Source organism: Trachypithecus francoisi, unplaced genomic scaffold (assembly GCF_009764315.1).
Source record: "Trachypithecus francoisi isolate TF-2019V2 unplaced genomic scaffold, Tfra_2.0 Lachesis_group6, whole genome shotgun sequence".
Taxonomy (NCBI): Eukaryota; Metazoa; Chordata; class Mammalia; order Primates; family Cercopithecidae; genus Trachypithecus; species Trachypithecus francoisi.
This window is the reverse complement of record NW_022681471.1, coordinates 28,823,605-28,841,340: the sequence shown is the minus strand read 5'-3', so window position 1 is coordinate 28,841,340 and position 17,736 is coordinate 28,823,605. Positions and strand designations below refer to the sequence as shown.

Here is a 17,736-nt window from a genome sequence, read left to right as displayed (position 1 = left end):
CCAAATGTCCATCAGTGACAGACTGGATTAAGAAAATGTGGCACATATACACCATGGAATACTATGCAGCCATAAAAAGAATGAGTTCGTGTCCTTTGTAGGGACATGGATGCAGCTGGAAGCCATCATTCTCAGCAAACTATCACAAGAACAGAAAACCAAACATCACATGTTCTCACTCATAGGTGGGAATTGAACAATGAGATCACTTGGACACAGGGAGGGGAACATCACACACCGGGGCCTATTGTGGGGAGGGGAGGGGGGGAGAGATAGCATTAGGAGATATACCTAATGTAAATGACAAGTTAATGGGTGCAGCACACCAATATTGCACATGTATACATATGTAACAAACCTGCACGTTGTGCACATGTACCCTAGAACTTAAAGTATAATTAAAAAAAAGAAAAAAAAAAGTGAATAGACAACCTGCACAATGGGAGAACATATATGCAAACTATGCATCCAACAAAAAATGATATCCGAATCTGTAAGGAGCTTAAACAAATCAACAAAGAAAAGAAAAATAACCCCATTAAAAACGTGGGTAAAGGACAAGAACTGACATTTTTCAAAAGAAGACATATGAATGGCCAATAAACATATGACAAAATGCCCAACATCACTAATTATCAGTGAAATGCAAATTAAAACCACAATGAGATACCATTTTCCACCAGTCAGAATGGGTGTTATTAAAATGCAAAAACAAACAAAAAAACAGAAGTTGACAAGGATGCAGATAAAAGAGAATGCTTACACACAGTTGAAAATGTGAATTAGCATAACCTCTATGGAAAACAATATGGAGATTTCTCAAAGAACTAAAAATAGTAGCTATATTTTTTCCAGTAATCTCACTGCTGAGTATCTACACAAACAAAAAGAAATCATTATATCTAAAAGATATTTGTACTTAGATGTTTATCGCAGCACTGTTCACAATTGCAAATATATGGAACCATCCTAACTGTCTATCAATGGATGACTGGATAAAGAAAATGATATATAATATATCATTGTATATATTATATAATATTATATATAATACAATTATATGATATATTATATAATACACACAATGTTATGTATATATATATATACACACACACACAATGGAACACTATTTATTAATAAAATAATGAAAGTATCTCCTTTTCACCCACATGGATGCAATTGGAGGCCCTTACCTTACATGAAACAACCGAGAAACAGGAAGTCAAATACTGCATGTTATCATTTATAAGTGGGAACTAAATAATGTATACACATGGACACACAGAGTGGAATAATAGACATTGGAGACTTTAAAGGGCAGGAGAGTAGGAAGGGGTGAGGGAGGGAAATTACCTAAATGGCATAATATGTATTATTCGGGTGATAGTTACACTAAAAGCCCTAATTTCACCACTATGTTATATATCTGTATAACAAAATGGCACTTGTACCCCCTAAATCTACAAATAAATTAATAAATGGCTAAGGTAAGCATGTTTTCTAAAAAGAAAAAAATAAAAGAACCCATGCTCTTAAACACTGTGCTATAAGGCTGCTATTGATTTGTTTAAAATAAGAACTTTTTGAAGTATAATTTACCTATTATAAAATTTGTTTTACATGTACAAATCAATGATTTTTAGTAGATTTATAGAATTGTGCAACTATAGTCAAAATTCAAGTTTAGAACATATTATCCCTTCCAAAAATCTCTCTACAAATTTGTAGTAACACTCCGTTCTCACCCCAACACCAGTCGACCACTAATCTACTTTCTGTCTCTATACATTTGTCTTTCTTGGACATGTCATGTGAATGGAATCATACAATGTGTGACATTTTGTGTCTGGCCATTTTCACTTAGCATAACACATTTGAGATTCATCCATGCCATTGTGTGTATTCCTTTTTTATTAATGATTAATATTCCATTGTATAGATATATACCACATCTTGTTCATCCATTCACAATAATGGACATTGGGGTTGTTTCCACCTTTTACCTATTGTGAGTAAAGCTGCTATAAATAGGTCTTTCTTTGGACACATGTTTTCATTTATCTTTGTTAGTGAATAATTAGAGTAATTAAAGTAAGAATTAGAGTAAAACCACAGGGTCTTATGGTAAGCTTATGTTAAACTTTTCAAGAAACTGCCAAAATATTGTCCAAAGTGTGATTTCCACCATAATTTATGATCTTGTGTTTTTTTTCCAAATCCTTGTCAACATTTGAAATTGTTGATCTTTTTTATTTTTAGCCATTTTAGTGTGCATGTCGTAGTATCTCATTGTAGTTTTAATTTGCATTTCTTTAATCACTAATAATGTTGAACATATTTCCATGTGCTTATTAGCCAACAGAATATATTATTTGCATATATATACTTCTCATTTTCACATTAGGTTGTTTTTCTTCTCATTATTGAATTGTAAGGGTTATTTATGTATTTTTAATGCAAGTTCTTTATCAGATGTATGTTTCACAAATATATTCACTTTCTTTGTGCCTTGTCTTTTCATTTTCTTAAAAGTATCTTTTGACAAGCAAAAGTTTTGAATTTTTATGAAGTCCAATTTATTATATTTTTTCTTGTATGCATCATGATTTTGGTGTCATACCTAAGAAATCTTTGTGTAACTCAAGGTAACAAAGATTTCCTCCTATGTTCTCCTTTAGAAATTTTAGCTCTTAAATTTCGGTTTATGATCCATTGTTAGTTGATTTTGCTTATGGTGTGAGGTAACAGTCTAAGTTCATATCTTGCACTTGTATATTAAATTCTCCTAGAAACATTTACTGAAAAAGCTATTTTTTTCTCAACTGAATTGCTTGGCATCTTGGTCAAAGTCAATTGACTCTAATGTCAAAGTTTATTTCTGGATTTTCTATTTTTTCCATTAGTCTATATTACAATACTTAGGCCAAACTGTACCATATTGATTACTGTAGCTTTAAAATTGGAAAGTGTAAGTACTCATGATTTTTTTTTTTTGAAAGATGCTTTGGCTATTCTAGATCCTTTGTATTCTCATATAAATTTTAGAATCAACTTGCCATTTTCACAAAAAGAAAATCTGGGATTTTCAAAGGGCATGTGTTGAATATATAGAGCAATTTGGAGAGAATTGCTGCCTTAATGCTATTAGGACTTCTAAATCTGTGAACACGGAATGTCTGAACATGTCACCTTCAAATAGACACTTTTGATTTTTGCTTTCCAATCATTCTCTTATATTCTTTTGCTTGCCTAATTATTTAGACAGCTTTATTGAAATATGATTCACATGCCAATTTATCCTCTTGAAGTGTACAATTAAATGATTTTTAATATATTCACAGTTGTGCAACCGTCAAGATCTAATTTCAGAACATTTTAGTCACATCAAAAAAAAAAAAACTCCATACCATTAGCAGTCATTCCCCATTTCTTTTCTTCTTTGGCTAAATTCTTGAATAAGAAGTTGAATAAGGAAGAAAAAATATCCTTGCTTGATCTTAGGGGAAGTATCTTAGTCTTTCACTATTAACTATGATACTAGATGAGGGTTTTTAGTAAGTGCCATTTATCAATTGAGGAAGTTGTCATCTATTCCTAGATTTTTGAGAGATTTTAATCATAAAGTGGTTTTAGACTTCATCTTCCTGGTTTCGTTTTTGACCTCCTTCAATTTTTTCTCTATAAAATTGCCATAATTTTAAAATGTTAGTTTGATCAAGTTACCCTCTGCTTAAAATCCCACAGTGCCTCTATATTACACTCATAGTGAAAGCAAAAATATCCAGGAGCTCTTATACTATCTAGTTCATGCCCCATAATTTATTCTTTGAACTCATTTCTATTACTCTTCCCCTTGATCTCTACAACACAGCCACAGTAGGCTAGTTGCTATTTCTTGAGCACACTGGGCACACTTCTACCTCAGGGCCTTTGCACTGCTACCCCTTCTAACTTGAATGCTCTTTCCCCAGGTTTCTACAAGGCTCATTCTCTCATCTGCTTCAGATTGTTGCTCAAATGTCACCTACTCAGTGAGGCACCTGCTAAACACCCTATTAAAAATTGAAACCCCTTCCAAATACTTGTTACCCATATCTTTTAATTTTTATTCCTGGGGTATATCACATTTCAATAAACTATATAATTTGCTTACTTATCTTGTTTATTTTCTGTCTTACTCTACTGAGATGTAAATTCTAAGTGGACAACAATTTTGGTATTTTATCCCCTTATCTGTGATTTAATTTTCTATGATTTTGGTTACCCACTATCATCCACCATCTGAAAATATTAAATGGAAAATTCTAGTATTAAACAATTCATAAGTTTTAAGTTGCATGCCATTCTGAGTAGTGTAATGAAATCTCGGCTATCCTGCTCTGTCCCATCCTGAGATGTGAATCCTCCTTTGTTCAGTAGATGCTACCTGCTCATTAGTCACTTAGTAGCTGCCTCAGTTATCAAATCGACTGTGTCATTGTCATACTGGTTATGTTCAAGGAACCCTTATTTTACTAATTAATGGTCCCAAAGTGCAAGAGTATTGTGCCTAACTTATAAATAAATTAAACTTTATCATATGTATGTATATATAAGCAAAAATATAGTATATAGAGAGTTCAATACTATCTGTGGTTTGGGCATCCACTGGGGATCTTTTGTTGACTACACCAGTGAATCAGGAAACTTTAGTCAGCTCCCAGACTATGTTGAGTGATTTGGGGCAAGACATGTTCCTTCTGCTTTCTCATACATAAATATATAAGGGGATAAAACTAGATGCTTTCTATAAGGCTCTTGTAGCTCCGAAATTCTAGGAAGTAAACTATATGCCCATTGAAGTGAATAAATTGAGATATGATGCTATTAATGAATCATATTAAGACATGATTTTGCCTAGAACCCTAGCAATACTTAAACCTTATCTTGCCCAGCTACACCTCCTCTCTGCAGACTCCAAGAGAAATGTGTGACTTCAGGAAAGAAAAGTCATTCAGTAAATCATTCATTGAGTTGATATTCATTGAATACCGACAAGGTGCTAGATACTTAACTAGGATGTTAGCACACATTAAAGAAAAAACAAGATTAAAATCATACCCTTATAGAAAGGAAGGAAAGAAAATAGATGATAAATAGAAAACATAAATTAGAAGGTGCATTGTATTTTAGGGGCTATGAAAAAAGAAAGCATGATAAGATTTACTACCTATAGGGAAGGTAGTAAACTCAGTGGAGATCAGAGTAAGCCCCATTTAGAATATGCTAATTAAGCAAAACTTGAAGAAATGCAGAAATTAATATCCAGGTATTCAAAAGAAGAACATCCTAAGCAGAGAGCATAGTAAGTGGAAAGGCCATCATGTAAGAGAGGCATGTTGACAGAGCTGAAGCAGAGTGAAGGGAGGGTGGAAGACAAGATTATATCAGACACTGTAAGCTTTGATAAGGACTTTGGTTTTTACTCTGTAATAGGTCGGCAAACACTGGAAGGCTGTTATATAGAATATACTCTAAGAGGGAAGGGGAAAAGCAGAGACAACCTAGGAGGCTGTTGCAACAATATAACTTTAACTTAGTGTGATGGGATAAAAAGCAACTGTTTTGCAGCAAAGGTGGAGGCGGGGAGGTGACAAGAGAGTCAGGATTGGCAAAGCATGGTAAAATGAGGGTAACAACTGAAGTATGTATGTGGGGGAGAAGGGTGCAGGTGAAGGGCTAAAAATGTGGTCAGATTTTCATTTGTATCCTCGTCTCTGAAAGAAGGGGCTTCCTGGATTGCCTCTTACTTTGTATCTGATCTTCGCATAAAAAGCAAAGCAGGCCAACCCCTGTATTGCGACTATAGTTCTGTGATCTGAATCCCACATTTTCAGGGGATTCTGACCTTTTTGGAAAGCTCACTGAAACTGCTAGCAAAAATACAACCAGATTTAGTAGAGCTTCACAAACGAATCCATGAAAGGGAGAAAGATTGGAAAAGGAGAGAGGACATGAATTTTTTTTTTTTTATAAGTTGATATAATTTTATTTTTATTATATTGTGTTTCATAAATATGCTAATTCCGTCTGTTGCTTTTTTCCTTTTTGATGTGGCTACTGAAATTTTTTTTTTTATTTATTTTTATTTTTATTTTTTATTTTTTATTTTATTTTTTATTTTTTTTTTTTATTATTATACTTAAGTTCTAGGGTACATGTGCATGACGTTTATCATGTATACTCCCCAATGCAATCCCTCCCTCCTCCCCCCTCCCCATGATAGGCCCCAGTGTGTGATGTTCCCCTTCCCGAGTCCAAGTGATCTCATTGTTCAGTTCCCACCTATGAGTGAGAACATGCGGTGTTTGGTTTTCTCTTCTTGTGATAGTTTGCTAAGAATGATGGTTTCCAGCTGCATCCATGTCCCTACAAAGGACGCAAACTCATCCTTTTTGATGGCTGCATAGTATTCCATGGTGTATATGTGCCACATTTTCTTAATCCAGTCTGTCACAGATGGACATTGGGTTTGATTCCAAGTCTTTGCTATGTGAATAGTGCCGCAATAAACAAACGTGTGCATGTGTCTTTGTAGTAGAGTAATTTATAATCCTTTGGGTATATACCCAGTAGTGGGATGGCTGGGTCATATGGTACATCTAGTTCTAGATCCTTGAGGAATCGCCATACTGTTTTCCATAATGGTTGAACTAGTTTACAATCCCACCAACAGTGTAAAAGTGTTCCTATTTCTCCACATCCTCTCCAACACCTGTTGTTTCCTGACTTCTTAATGATTGCCATTCTAACTGGTGTGAGATGGTATCTCATTGTGGTTTTGATTTGCATTTCTCTGATGGCAGTGATGATGAGCATTTTTTCATGTGTCTGTTGGCTGTATGGATGTCTTCTTTTGAGAAATGTCTGTTCATATCCTTTCCCCACTTTTTGATGGGGTTGTTTGTTTTTTTTCTTGTATATTTGTTTGAGTTCTTGTAGATTCTGGATATTAGCCCTTTGTCAGATGAGTAGGTTGCAAAAATTTTTTCCCATTCTGTAGGTTGCCTGTTCACTCTGATGGTAGTTTCTTTGGCTGTGCAAGCTCTTTAGTTTAATTAGATCCCATGTGTCAATTTTTGCTTTTGCTGCCGTTGCTTTTGGTGTTTTAGACATGAAGTCCTTGCCCATGCCTATGTCCTGAATGGTACTACCTAGATTTTCTTCTAGGGTTTTTATGGTATTAGGTCTAACATTTAAGTCTCTAATCCATCTTGAATTAATTTTCGTATAAGGGGTAAGGAAAGGATCCAGTTTCAGCTTTCTACTTATGGCTAGCCAATTTTCCCAGCACCATTTATTAAATAGGGAATCCTTTCCCCATTCTGTTTCTCTCAGGTTTGTCAAAGATCAGATGGCTGTAGATGTGTGGTATTATTTCTGAGGACTCTGTTCTGTTCCATTGGTCTATTCTCTGTTGTGGTACCAGTACCATGCTGTTTTGGTTACTGTAGCCTTGTAGTATATTTGAAGTCAGGTAGCGTGACGCCTCCAGCTTTGTCCTTTTGACTTAGGATTGTCTTGGCAATGCGGGCTCTTTTTTGGTTCCATATGAACTTTAAAGCCGTTTTTTTTCCAATTCTGTGAAGAAAGTCATTGGTAGCTTGATGGGGATGGCATTGAATCTATAAATCACCTTGGGCAGTATGGCCATTTTCATGATATTGATTCTTCCTATCCATGAGCATGGTATGTTCTTCCATTTGTTTGTGTCCTCTTTGATTTCACCGAGCAGTGGTTTGTAGTTCTCCTTGAAGAGGTCCTTTACATCCCTGTAAGCTGGATTCCTAGGTATTTGATTCTCTTTGAAGCAATTGTGAATGGAAGTTGATTCCTGATTTGGCTCTCTGCTTGTCTGTTACTGGTGTATAAGATGCTTGTGATTTTTGCACATTAATTTTGTATCCTGAGACTTTGCTGAAGTTGCTTATCAGCTTAAGCAGATTTTGGGCTGAGACAATGGGGTTTTCTAAATATACAATCATGTCATCTGCAAACAGGGACAATTTGACTTCTTCTTTTCCTAACTGGATACCCTTGATTTCTTTCTCTTGCCTGATTGCCCTAGCCAGAACTTCCAACACTATGTTGAATAGGAGTGGTGAGAGAGAGGCATCCCTGTCTTGTGCCAGTTTTCAAAGGGAATTTTTCCAGTTTTTGCCCATTCAGTATGATATTAGCTGTGGGTTTGTCATAAATAGCTCTTATATTTTGAGGTACGTTCCATCAATACCAATTTATTGAGCGTTTTTAGCATAAGGGCTGTTGAATTTTGTCAAAAGCCTTTTCTGCATCTATTGAGATAATCATGTGGTTCTTGTCTTTGGTTCTGTTTATGCTGGATTACGTTTATTGATTTGCGAATGTTGAACCAGCCTTGCATCCCAGGGATGAAGCCCACTTGATCATGGTGGATAAGCTTTTTGATGTGCTGCTGAATCCGGTTTGCCAGTATTTTATTGAGGATTTTTGCATCGATGTTCATCAGGGATATTGGTCTAAAATTCTCTCTTTTTGTTGTGTCTCTGCCAGGCTTTGGTATCAGGATGATGTTGGCCTCATAAAAAGAGTTAGGGAGGATTCCCTCTTTTTCTATTGATTGAAATAGTTTCAGAAGGAATGGTACCAGCTCCACCTTGTACCTCTGGTAGAATTCAGCTGTGAATCCATCTGGTCCTGGACTTTTTTTGGTGGGTAGGCTATTAATTGTTGCCTCAATTTCATAGCCTGCTATTGGTCTATTCAGGGATTCAACTTCTTCCTGGTTTAGTCTTGGGAGAGTGTAAGTGTCCAGGAATTATCCATTTCTTCTAGATTTTCTAGTTGATTTGCGTAGAGGTGTTTATAGTATTCTCTGATGGTAGTTGTATTTCTGTGGGGTCGGTGGTGATATCCCCTTTATCATTTTTTATTGCGTCTATTTGATTCCTCTCTCTTTTCTTCTTTATTAGTCTAGCTAGCGGTCTGTCAATTTTGTTGATCTTTTCAAAAAACCAACTCCTGGATTCATTGATTTTTTGGAGGGTTTTTTGTGTCTCTATCTCCTTCAGTTCTGCTCTGATCTTAGTTTTCTTGCCTTCTGCTAGCTTTTGAATGTGTTTGCTCTTGCCTCTCTAGTTCTTTTAATTGTGATGTTAGAGTGTCAATTTTAGATCTCTCCTGCTTTCTCTTGTGGGCATTTAGTGCTATAAATTTCCCTCTACACACTGCTTTAAATTGTCCCCAGAGATTCTGGTATGTTGTATCTTTGTTCTCATTGGTTTCAAAGAACATCTTTATTTCTGCTTTCATTTCGTTATGTACCCAGTAGTCATTCAGGAGCAGGTTGTTCAGTTTCCATGTAGTTGAGCGTTTTGGATGAGTTTCTTAGTCCTGAGTTCTAGTTTGATTGCACTGTGGTCTGAGAGACAGTTTGTTATAATTTCTGTTCTTGTACATTTGCTGAGGAGTGCTTTACTTCCAATTATGTGGTCAATTTTGGAATAAGTGCGATGTGGTGCTGAGAAGAATGTATATTCTGTTGATTTGGGGTGGAGAGTTCTATAGATGTCTATTAGGTCCGCTTGGTGCAGAGATGAGTTCAATTCCTGGATATCCTTGTTAACTTTCTGTCTCGTTGATCTGTCTAATGTTGACAGTGGAGTGTTGAAGTCTCCCATTATTATTGTATGGGAGTCTAAGTCTCTTTGTAGGTCTCTAAGGACTTGCTTTATGAATCTGGGTGCTCCTGTATTGGGTGCATATATATTTAGGAGAGTTAGCTCTTCCTGTTGAATTGATCCCTTTACCATGATGTAATGCCTTCTTTGTCTCTTTTGATCTTTGATGGTTTAAAGTCTGTTTTATCAGAGACTAGGATTGCAACCCCTGCTTTTTTTTGTTCTCCATTTGCTTGGTAGATCTTCCTCCATCCCTTTATTTTGAGCCTATGTATGTCTCTGCATGTGAGATGGGTCTCCTGAATACAGCAGACTGATGGGTCTTGACTCTTGATCCAGTTTGCCAGTCTGTGTCTTTTAATTGGAGCATTTAGTCCATTGACATTTAAGGTTAATATTGTTATGTGTGAACTTGATCCTGTCATTATGATATTAACTGGTTTTTTGCTCGTTAGTTGATGCAGTTTCTTCCTAGCCTCGATGGTCTTTACATTTTGGCATGTTTTTGCAATGGCTGGTACCGCTTGTTCCTTTCCATGTTTAGGGCTTCCTTCAGGGTCTCTTGTAAGGCAGGCCTGGTGGTGACAAAATCTCTAAGCATTTGCTTATCTGTAAAGGATTTTATTTCTCCTCACTGATGAAGCTTAGTTTGGCTGGATATGAAATTCTGGGTTGAAAATTCTTTTCTTTAAGAACGTTGAATATTGGCCCCCACTCTTCTGGCTTGTAGAGTTTCTGCCGAAGGTCTGCTGTTATTCTGATGGGCTTCCCTTTGTGGGTAACCCGACCTTTCTCTCTGGCTGCCCTTAAGATTTTTTCCTTCATTTCAACTTTGGTGAATGGCAATTATGTGTCTTGGAGTTGCTCTTCTGGAGGAGTATCTTTGTGGCGTTCTCTGTATTTCCTGAATTTGAATGTTGGCCTGCCCTACTAGGTTGGGGAAGTTCTCCTGGATGATATCCTGAAGAGTGTTTTCCAACTTGGTTCCATTTTCCCCCTCACTTTCAGGCACCCCATCAGACGTAGATTTGGTCTTTTTACATAATCCCATACTTCTTGCAGGCTTTGTTCATTTCTTTTTCTTCTTTTTTCTTTTGGTTTCTCTTCTCGCTTCATTTCATTCATTTGATCCTCAATCGCTGATACTCTTTCTTCCAGTTGATCGAGTCGGTTACTGAAGCTTGTGCATCGTCACGTATTTCTCGTGTCATGGTTTTCATCTCTGTCATTTCGTTTATGATCTTCTCTGCATTAATTAATCTAGCTGTCAATTCTTCCTCCACTTTTTTTCAAGATTTTTAGTTTCTTTGCGCTGGGTACGTAATTCCTCCTTTAGCTCTGAGAGGTTTGATGGACTGAAGCCTTCTTCTCTCATCTCGTCAAAGTCATTCTCTGACCAGCTTTGATCCGTTGCTGGCGATGGGCTGCGCTCCTTTGCAGGGGGAGATGCGCTCTTATTTTTTGAATTTCCAGCTTTCTGCCCTGCTTCTTCCCCATCTTTGTGGTTTTATCTGTCTCTGGACTTTGTTGATGGTGACGTACGGATGGGTTTTGGTATAGGTGTCCTTCCTGTTTGATAGTTTTCCGTCTGACAGTCAGAAGGACTGTCTGTTGGTCTGTTGGAGATTGCTTGAGGTCCACTCCAGACCCTGTTTGCCTGGGTATCAGCAGCAGAGGTTGCCGAAGATAGAATATTGCTGAACAGCGAGTGTACCTGTCTGATTCTTTCTTTGGAAGTTTCCTCTCAGGGGTGACGCCACCCTGTGAGGTGTGGGGTGTCAGACTGCCCCTAGTGGGGGATGTCTCCCAGCTAGGCTACTCAGGGGTCAGGGACCCACCTGAGCAGGCAGTCTGTCCGTTCTCGGATCTCAACCTCCGCGTGGAGATCCACGGCTCTCCCCAAAGCTGTCAGACAGAGTCGTTCGCGTCTGCACGCCCCCGAGCCAGCAGCTCAAGGAAGCCTGCCTGTCTCTGTAGACTCTACCTCTGCGGACAGCGCACAGCTGCAGCCCATTAGAGGACATGAAATTTTTATAGGGCTTGTTTATTTTGCTGATCTGAAGTCAGAGGCAACCATGTCACTTAAAGGCTCTGATTCTGCCCCAGCTTTCTCTTTGAAATTATTTTCTATATATAGTAAAGATAACAATGATGATAGTGATAATCCTCTGGAGTAGATAAAACCTTTGATTTCTTTTTTTCTAATTTGTGCCTCCCACCACCCTATAAATCCCTGATACTGTTAAATGGATAATGTTGAATGGATACATGGGTTATGTAGGGGAAGAGGATATTGTCTATATTCCTTTTTAAAAGTGAGGGAACTAAAGTTGCCTTGGATATTTACAAAATTTCCGATGTGTCTTGGACAAAAGCTGAATTCTGAAGTAGCCTGCAATACTCCACCAGTCTGACTTTATTCTTAAGGCACAAAAGGAGTTTCATGACTCAAAGAACCAGACCCAAGAGAAATGTATTTCACTGAAAAACATGCTCCTTGTGTTGGATACTGAAAAGATTCCATGAGAGTTTAATAAAGAAAATTGTGTTCTTTTCTCCACTTATATTATTATTTCCAAGATACTGCCTCTTATGAGTAATGCCAAGGGGAATTACTTTATGTCTAGCCAGCAGTTCTGGGGACATGGAGAATAAGACCACAACAAATAGACTATCAAAGCAGGATGCAAAGGCAGTGATTTCTGATTAGGGGCAAAACTGATTTAAAACTTTTCTATCTTTATTCCCATCCACTTCTTCCTCAACCCACCTAAGCACAGAGGAGAGAGAAAAAGCAAATGTTTGTAGGTGCAAGGTACTTCACAAACCAAACTATGTTGTGCTCTTTTCATTGATTCTTAAACATGTCAACGCTGTCTGACCTTCTTGCCCTCCTTATCTCCCTTCCCATAGCTAGGATGTTCAATATCCCTTCAAGTTTTCTCTGCAATAGAAATCATTCTGACTGCATTCAGGCTAATGTACTCAACTCCTGCCCTGTGTCAATGGTTAACTGCATATGTGAGGGTTAGCTTTCTCTTCCTATAGCAGTGGTCACTATGAGGGCAACAATTGTGGCTCGTGCCTCTGGTTCTTCCTTCTTTTCTTAGTATCTTCCCATGACTACCTTATACATAGAACATACTTGCTCAAAGATAACAAAGATAACTAGAGCATCTCTCATATGACTTAAAGATTACTGAGGACCTGAGGAGACCGTTACCCTCAGATGAATGGAAAATTGTTAGTGTAGAAAGAACACCAGATTGCACTGAAGCTCACCAGGTTGTGTGACTTGAGAAACTCACTTTAACACCATGAATTCTTATTTATGAAATAAAGATGATAATAATGTCTGCAATATGTCCCTCACAGGGTCACTATGGGGAGCAAATGAGGTAAATAGAATCCTTAGTTCCAGGTAACCAGGGTCCCTACATCACAAATGTTATGGTAGGCCTGAGTGGAATTACTGATGGGAATGTTCTTTAGAAGTTGTAACATGCTGTGAGCATCTCATAGGTTATTATCAATGATCATCATAATGATAACAATTATACATTGAACGTTCTGTGCCTTCATAGACACATGGATGTCTGTAATTTGACAAGAAATATCTCCTGGTATCTCACTCTCATTAACCAAAGAAAAATCGTATTAAGCAGCAATAGCCTGTGGATATCTTGTTAAGATCTTGCTTCCTAACACTGTTACAGTAGTACTGTGATGTGAAGAGTGAGAAATGGAGACCCCACACATGGGATCCCTTTCAGGCACTTCTTTACTTGTTGCCTCAACAAAACACTTGCCCACAGGCTTCTTTGGTTATTGCATAGAAGTGAGGCATATTCTTTTCAGTCTCATATATTGATGTTTTATTAGGCAAGATTTCTGGTCCTAAGGAGTACTTGGGCCCTGAAAAGTTATCAGCAGGAGTACCTATCTAAGGGAAGAAGCCACTGGGGGAATGGGTGACATTATAATTGATAACCAGTTTCTCAACTTATTAGAACTCCAAAAGGATGGCGGGGGTTGAGTCCAATATAACCAGTAAGTATAAAGGCTAGTTAGAATTAGCTCATGAGAGCTAGCTTCCAAGCAACTCTAAAGTTTTGATGCGTGAGCCCCATTTCTACATAGGAGGCTACTATCTAGCCCAAGGAAAGTTAAGTCTTCAAAAAAAATTAAAAATCAGAAGGGGAAACCTTGAAATAGACTATTCAGGGAGACTATTGCAGGGGAGTGAGTATGTAAACATGTCATATACCATTCAGATTTCCACCGAGCAATCCATCCAGCATCTTTTCCAAATGTTGCCTCTGTTGACAGAGTATGAGCTCTTTAGACTTGACCTCTGAGGTTTCTGATGTCTTCCATCACCTTTGTATTTTTTCCTGGAGTGGTCAGTTTTCGTATGTGTGTGTGTGTGTGGTGTATGTGTGTGTTTGTGTTCCTGTGAGCAGTAGAATTATCTTTTTTTGTCTGTCTGTTAATGATCAGGGTAAAGATATTCTTTCTACATACCTCTTCTCTTCAGTGCAATCTTTAAATTGGTTAACTCACAGAATAGCCTGCTGAGAAAAAATATTTCAGAAATAATTAAACTGCGATCAGGAGTGAATGAGTCAGAACCTGGTGTTTCCAGGCTTCTTGGGGGGTGTCTAAGGAAATACAGTTAGGGTAGAAAAGATATATCTGTTTTTCAAAGGTGACAGGATGGGATTCAGATATGATCCAAAAATATGAATACTTAATGCCTCTTTGAGAGGCTATCTAGTTCATTTTATCCATCTTTTGTGTTCATAAAGACTTTTGAATCTCAGTGAACCTAAACAAACAAAAATCTCGTTATTCTTAGGAACACTCCATTGCTGCTGAGTGAGAATACAACCCTGTGTTTAATAACATTTATTTTAGCTTAATTTCATTTTCTGTTTGCCTTTCTTTTAGGTTAACAATTCATGCCGAGTGTCCCATGCATTTGGAAGATTTTCCCATGGATGTGCATGCCTGCCCACTGAAGTTTGGAAGCTGTATGTATTTTCTTTCTCTCTTTCTCTCTTTTGTTTTTTTTACCTGATCTTCCAAAAGAAACGTAACATACTCTATTCTGTCCACTACAAGTTCCTAAAGCTGAGGCTTTTAATCCGGGCTGATATTGGGGTGGGTCAGAGAGTGGGGTTGAGTAGTACTAAGTAATCAGGAGGAGGAGACTAAGCCTTTAACAAGAGTTTTCTTTCTAAGAAGCAAACTTTATTTTGCCATTTCAGACTAATTTCTCTGCCATTAGATTGAAACATTAATGTCTGTTTCCTAAATTGCTCAAAGGACAGAGCAAGACAGAAGTGATATAAAATATAGTCACAGCTACCTAAGGACAAGATATGTCAAACAGAATGTGGTTATATTTTTTGAAGTGCATATTCTACCTGCATCTTCATATACTTCTATCCAGTTCTTAACAGTATATGATAGGCAGGAAGAGACTCTGAAGGTTTGCTCACTTTTGAAAGTATTACCTTTTCCAGTAGCTGTAAATTTTACAGAGAAAGTAGTAAATATATTGTCCATTTTCAAATGAATTAGAAAAATCAACATTGCATAGAATTTGAGTGAGTTTTGAACCTAAAAATTTCAGAGTGAGTTTCATATACAGAGTCATCAGAGTAATATATCAAAATCTGTGTTGATCACGTCAAAATTAAATTTAGCTGTGTTTTGAAACAGAAAGTGCATTTGAAAAGACCCAAATAATTAAGTTCAACATGTTTGCTCAATCATTAGTTTTTCAAATCTTTATAGACTGTCTTCTGTGTGCTAGGTTCTATTCTAGGAGCTTGGAGTGCATCTATGAATAAAACAAAACCCTTGCCCTTGTGGAGCTTATATTATATAGAGAAGAGTGATAGTGAAAGATAAAATAATGGATTAAAGGGTAAAGCATAAAGCCTGTTTTAATGTGAGAAGCAACATGGGAAAACATAAAAGTACTGCAGAATTAGGGGAAACATCCATTCCTAGGTGGAGGATTTGTGTTACCACTGAAATTGAAAATACGGTGATTAGTGTCACCCTAATTTTTTAAAAGTAACATTCAAGCAGAAATATTAAGAAAATAGAGAGCTTATCAATGCATATGTATATATGTATATATGTGTATATATGTATATATGTACATATATATGTGTATATATGTGTGTGTGTGTGTATATGTATATATAGTGCTCTGAGTGGAAGGAACAACCAGGAAAAATACCTTATGTCAGAAAAGTGGATGACTTGTTCAGCCAGTGTGGCTGGCCAAAGTCAGGAAGGGGAGAGCAGGAGAAGAGGATGAGACCAAAGTGGGGGGCAGGTAATCTGAAGTCTTATAGGCCATTAAAGGGCTTTGAATTATATTCTAAGGAAAAATGAAGAACAATTAGAATATTTTAGACAAAAGAATGGCATTATCTGACTTATGTCTTAAAAGAATTATCAGTAAATTTTTTTTTTCTTTTTTTGAGATGGAGTCTTGCTCTGTCGCCCAGGCTGGAGTGCAGTGGCCGGATCTCAGCTCACTGCAAGCTCCACCTCCCGGGTTGACGCCATTCTCCCGCCTCAGCCTCCCCAGTAGCTGGGACTACAGGCGCCTGCCACCTCGCCCGGCTAGTTTTTTGTATTTTTTAGTGGAGACGGGGTTTCATCGTGTTAGCCAGGATGGTCTCGATCTCCTGACCTCGTGATCCGCCCGTCTCGGCCTCCTGGAAATTTTTAAATGATGTAAATAGAAGAGGGATCAAACCATGTGGAGCCCAGGTAGGAGGTGACTACAATATTTCTGGGAAGGACAGAGTTGTTTATTGGTGAACAGTGTTCCCTTCATTAACAACTATAAAACCTAGAACCATATAAACAGTAAAGCTCAGTGAAGATTGAAGCGTCTAAAATTCTGGAGATAGGGGAGAGCCTCTCATAGATGAAGTTGCAACCTACAGCTTTTTCATCTCTGGGAGCATTTGCCAATTCTGGCCTTGGATAGCAGCTTACCGGGCATAGGGCTCATACTGGTGGATGAGAAGAAACAGCAATGATCTGATGATCACACAGGGCTAGGGTGACACAAAGGAAATATCTGAAACATGTCAAATTAATGGCTGATCTCCCTCTCAATATAATTGGTGAATTTTGAATTTGCACGGAGCATGAGGACAAAAGCTAATATGAAAAACGTTGAAAAGGAGAGCTTCCTTTTCTGCAGTCATCCAATACTAAAAAAAGAAGACATGCTAGACTACTAGTTTAAAATCCTAGAGAGCTATATCCTAGGAACAAGGCAATAGCAAAGACAGACTAGATTTAGTAAAAACTATAACCCAGCACAAGTCCGTTATGAGATTAAGGTAATAATTCTCCCATACTATCTGTATAGCAAAGTAAATAATGAAGCCTCTATGGTGGAAAAGAGACTTCTCTTTGAAAATACTACAGTTTTATACACAATGTATGGAATTCAATGAAAAATCAATAGTCATATGAATAGGCAGGACCATGAGACCTAAAACCAAGTTTTAAAACCAAAGCCAAAAACCAAAATATATAAACAGACCTACAGGTGATTTAGATGTCAGAGTTTGTAGTCAAGGACTTTAGAAAGCTATGGCTAATACATTCAAGAAAAAAGGGAAATGATTACTAAAGCAGATCAAATACCTATAATTTTAACAGAAAATTGGAACCTATAAAGAAGAATAAATTAGAATTACAGAGAAGTACAATATCTAAAATTCAGAATTCAATGGATAGATTTGACAAGCAGAAGGCAGCATCAGATGACTGAAAAACTGGTAAATAGAAAAAAAGCAGAACTGAAGGATAGAAGGATAAAGACAGAAAGAAGTAAAAAGCATGTGGGTCACAGTAAGGGAATATAAATCATCCTATTATAAAGACGCATGCACATGTATGTTCATCACAGCACTACTGACAACAGCAAAGGCATAGAATCAACCTAAATGCCCATCAATAATAGACTGGATAAAGAAAATATAGTACATAT

The 17,736-nt window shown here is 37.3% G+C and overlaps 1 protein-coding gene across 1 annotated transcript in view; it reads left to right on the top strand.

The window, feature by feature from the left end:
* GABRA3 (gamma-aminobutyric acid type A receptor subunit alpha3) overlaps nt 1-17,736 on the top strand; it is a 330,737-nt gene that overhangs the window by 251,968 nt on the left and 61,033 nt on the right. Inside the window, 1 exon segment of the mRNA XM_033201527.1 lies at nt 14,649-14,731. Coding sequence (XP_033057418.1) covers nt 14,649-14,731 — 83 coding nt within the window.